This window comes from Orycteropus afer, unplaced genomic scaffold (genome assembly GCF_000298275.1).
Source record: "Orycteropus afer afer isolate SDZICR_OR568_19922 unplaced genomic scaffold, OryAfe1.0 scaffold00538, whole genome shotgun sequence".
Classification (NCBI taxonomy): Eukaryota; Metazoa; Chordata; class Mammalia; order Tubulidentata; family Orycteropodidae; genus Orycteropus; species Orycteropus afer.
Window position 1 is genome coordinate 1,467,504 of NW_006922125.1, and position 3,519 is coordinate 1,471,022.

The 3,519-nt window shown below is 37.8% G+C and overlaps 1 protein-coding gene across 1 annotated transcript in view; it reads left to right on the top strand.

The window, feature by feature from the left end:
• ZNF280C (zinc finger protein 280C) overlaps positions 1-3,519 on the top strand; it is a 66,956-nt gene that overhangs the window by 24,121 nt on the left and 39,316 nt on the right. Inside the window, exons 6-7 of the mRNA XM_007955758.2 lie at positions 1,041-1,187; positions 1,321-1,430. Coding sequence (XP_007953949.2) covers positions 1,041-1,187; positions 1,321-1,430 — 257 coding nt within the window. The remainder of the gene's footprint in view (positions 1-1,040; positions 1,188-1,320; positions 1,431-3,519) is intronic.

The window sequence follows — 3,519 nt, forward strand, 5'->3', positions numbered from 1 at the left end:
GACTCATAGCGACCCCTCCTTGGGTTTCCGAGGCAGTATCACTACGGAAGTAGGATTGCCCAACCTTCCTTCCGAGGAGTGGCTGATGGGTTTAACCGCCAGCCTTCTGGTTAGCAGTCCAGTGCTTTAGCCACTATGCTAAAGATAGGGCCATTTTAATCTACTGACTCAGGACCATAGTAATGGAAGGACACCAGACTCAGTTGACACAACAAAATACAAAAAAGTCTTGTTCCTCATCCTACATTGGTGAGTAGCTACTGGCTTCTTAAAAGCTTTCAAATGGCCATCCTAGATGCAGCTAATGATCTCCTATCATCGGAAGTAAAGAAGAGTACCAAAAACAAGAAAAAAAAACCAAAGGCCTTTGGAAGCCATCAGCCCTAGGACACGATGGCCCTTGACTGGAAGAACTAGATGGTGCCTGGCTACCAATGCCAGCCACTCAGGAAAAGATCAAATCTGGAGATATTCTGGATAGAGTGGGAGGGAAAACATGGAACAAAATCCAAAAACTCAATAATGACTGGAATTACTGGTCAAATGGAGTCTGGTGAGACCCTCAGTACTATGGTCCTGGGATATATTCTGGGCATGGAATAAAACTCACTCCAAGGGGTGGCTCTCGGCCCAGTAGTCAACAACATGTACATGCAGACCACTCAGCTCAGGGTGACGCACCCACATACTCTGTGGAAATTCATCCCTTGGAGCAATTGACCACGGGGCACCAGAGGGGCAACATTCCTATGGAGGAAATGCAGGATACACAGGAGTGCATAACTATGAGGGGCATGGGGCGGGGGGGTCCTGGGTAGGGAGGGGAGGAGACTGAGTTAGGGTTGGGATGGTAAATGGGAAGTGAAACTAAATGTACACATAATGTTGAATGTAAAATAAACTCTCTAAAGTTGTACCTAAACCACACTAAAAAAAAATTAATTAAAAAATAAAGATAGGGCCATTTTAGTAGCAGTTGTAAGCAATATTCTGTACTAAAGCATTTACCAATGTCTTTTCCACAATTTAAATCATTGTAGATATGAATCGAAGTTTGCCTTTATTAAAATGTCCTTCTACGTCTGAAGTAAACAGTGTCAATCCAAAACAGCCAAAGACCAGCAGAAATATTTCTGACATAAATAACTCAACTTCAACGATACCTTCCCAGGTTACACTACCACAAGGTAAATATAAAATCTAACACTTAAAAACTATACATAAATGTTAGAAGTTGTGAATTTTAAAACTATTATTAGTGCTTTCTTGAGGCTTAAAAAAAATGAACTTGAGTTCTATTAAGTCCTTAATTTATTTCAGGTTCAAATATCTCAGCAAGTCAAAATAAAATTGAAACACCTTTTCTAAGAGCTTGTCCAAAGTGCAATGTTATATTCACTCTTTTGGATCCTATGAAATATCACATGCAGGTAAAACTTTTACAAAATTTAATTTTAAAAATGTTTATAAAATATTAAGGATTGGTATACAGTGAATGATAGTTTGTCTAGACAAGACATCTGTATATGAAAATCTGGTATTTCCTTTTAGCTTAAGTAAAAGCTTACATTCATAATTTTCTTTATATAAGATTTTAAAATGCTTTCTCAGTCATCAAATCATTAACCATCAAATTTTTAAAACTAAGGTCATGTACACTGGATCATGCCATTCTTCAGAATTTCTATAAAACTGACATTTTATTAGGTGTTTAATCTTTCATTTATCTTACTGTTTTGGTTACCTAGTGCCACTCCGACAAGAATATACCACAATAGTCTCTTAAAATTTGGAAGCTTTAAGTCCAAGTTCAAACTGCCAAGCTCTAGGGGCTGGTTGAAAGCCCCTCAACCTTGGGGTCCAGCTCTGCCTCCTGCTTCCGGCCCATTGGAGCTAGAGGCATTTCTTCACTCAGACAGCTGCTGGCTGCTGAGGCTGACAAGCCCAAGGTTGATAAGTAAAAAGGCACAGTGTTAGCAAACCACAGGGCAGGCCATTATAAGCGCCAAGGTCAGCAGAGCATTGCAGGCTGCTGAACAATGACATGGCTATATGCAGGGTCCAAGCATGCCATAAGCTTGAGACTATCGGCAGGGCTTCTGCTTATATACAGGAAGCAGACCACATCCCAAAGGCAGCTACTCAGCTGCTTGTGATAGATCCCACCATGGAGTTGATTACCAGTCTCATCATGCTGCCCAGCCACTCAACCAGGCCCAGCCAAGTTGACATACAAATTTAACTACCACACTTAACAAATTCCTTTTGTTTAGTATTTTTGTCCATGGTGATATATGCATGTCACATTATTCGATGACAATCTTAGTGTTTTTAATACTCAAACATAAGCTCCTATAATATAATATGTATAGTTGTTTATAAATTAATTCTAGCTTTATATTCGTTTAGGATGCTCTAGGAATTAGGATATGGGTACTTATCAAAGTACTAATAAGATATAGGTTAGGCAATACTCAACTATTTTATTAGATATTCTAGTGTCCTGTTGTGTTTGGACAAAAATAGTCTGTATTCTTCTTGAATGCTCAGTATAAATGGTAAGAAGAGAGAAAAGAGACAGACAAAAAGACAAATATAGGTTATATGATGAAAAGAAGAGAGGAATGCAAGCCAAAGAAGAACTAGGGGAACATACTTGCTCATTGTTTCAAAGATTGGCAAACTTTTGTTGAAATTCAGTATTTTTGTGGAAAAAATCACATAAAAGACTTTCAAAATTCTAAAATACAATCTGTCTGTATTTCAGCAAAACTGTATTTGATCTGCCACTATCACCATCTCCCAGAGTGTGGTTCCTGTTAACTGAACTTGGTGTTTGGTTTTATGTAGGAAGTATCCTCTATAAATGCTTTCAGTTTTCTTGTCTATTTAATTTGTAATGAGATACTTAATTTTTTGTTTTAGAAATGACAAGAGAAAGAAGAGGCTGAATTTTAAAATTATCTTTAAACTTAATTTTTTGAATAGGTACTACAGTAAAATGATTCAAAAATAAAAAGTATAAGGAGGTACATAGTGAAAACTTTCACCATTATCTCCAGCTTGCCTACTTCCCAAAGGAAATCATTTTCTAATTGTTTTGTATCCTTCTCCCTGACTTTTCTTCAGCAAAACACAGGCAAATAGGAATGGTCTTATTTCCCATCTATTTTGTGCAAGAAACATAGCATACCATATTTATGAGAAAACTCAAAACCAAACTCACTTGCCGTCAAGTCGAACCCAACTCGTGGTAACTCCTCCTTGGGTTTCCGAGGTGTTATCACTAAAGAAGTAGCTTGCCCAACCTTCCTTCCAAGAGTTGCTGGTGGGTTTGAACCTCCAGCCTTCTGGTTAGCAGTCATATGCCTTAGGCACTATGCTACCAGAGCTCTTGTATATATGAGAAAGTGGCAACCATTCTCCAAAATGTAGCTTTTATTTATTTTAGCATTGTTTGTGATTAAAACTGGGGGAACTTTTTCTTTCTAGCTTATATTTTTTTTAATATCAGTTAAT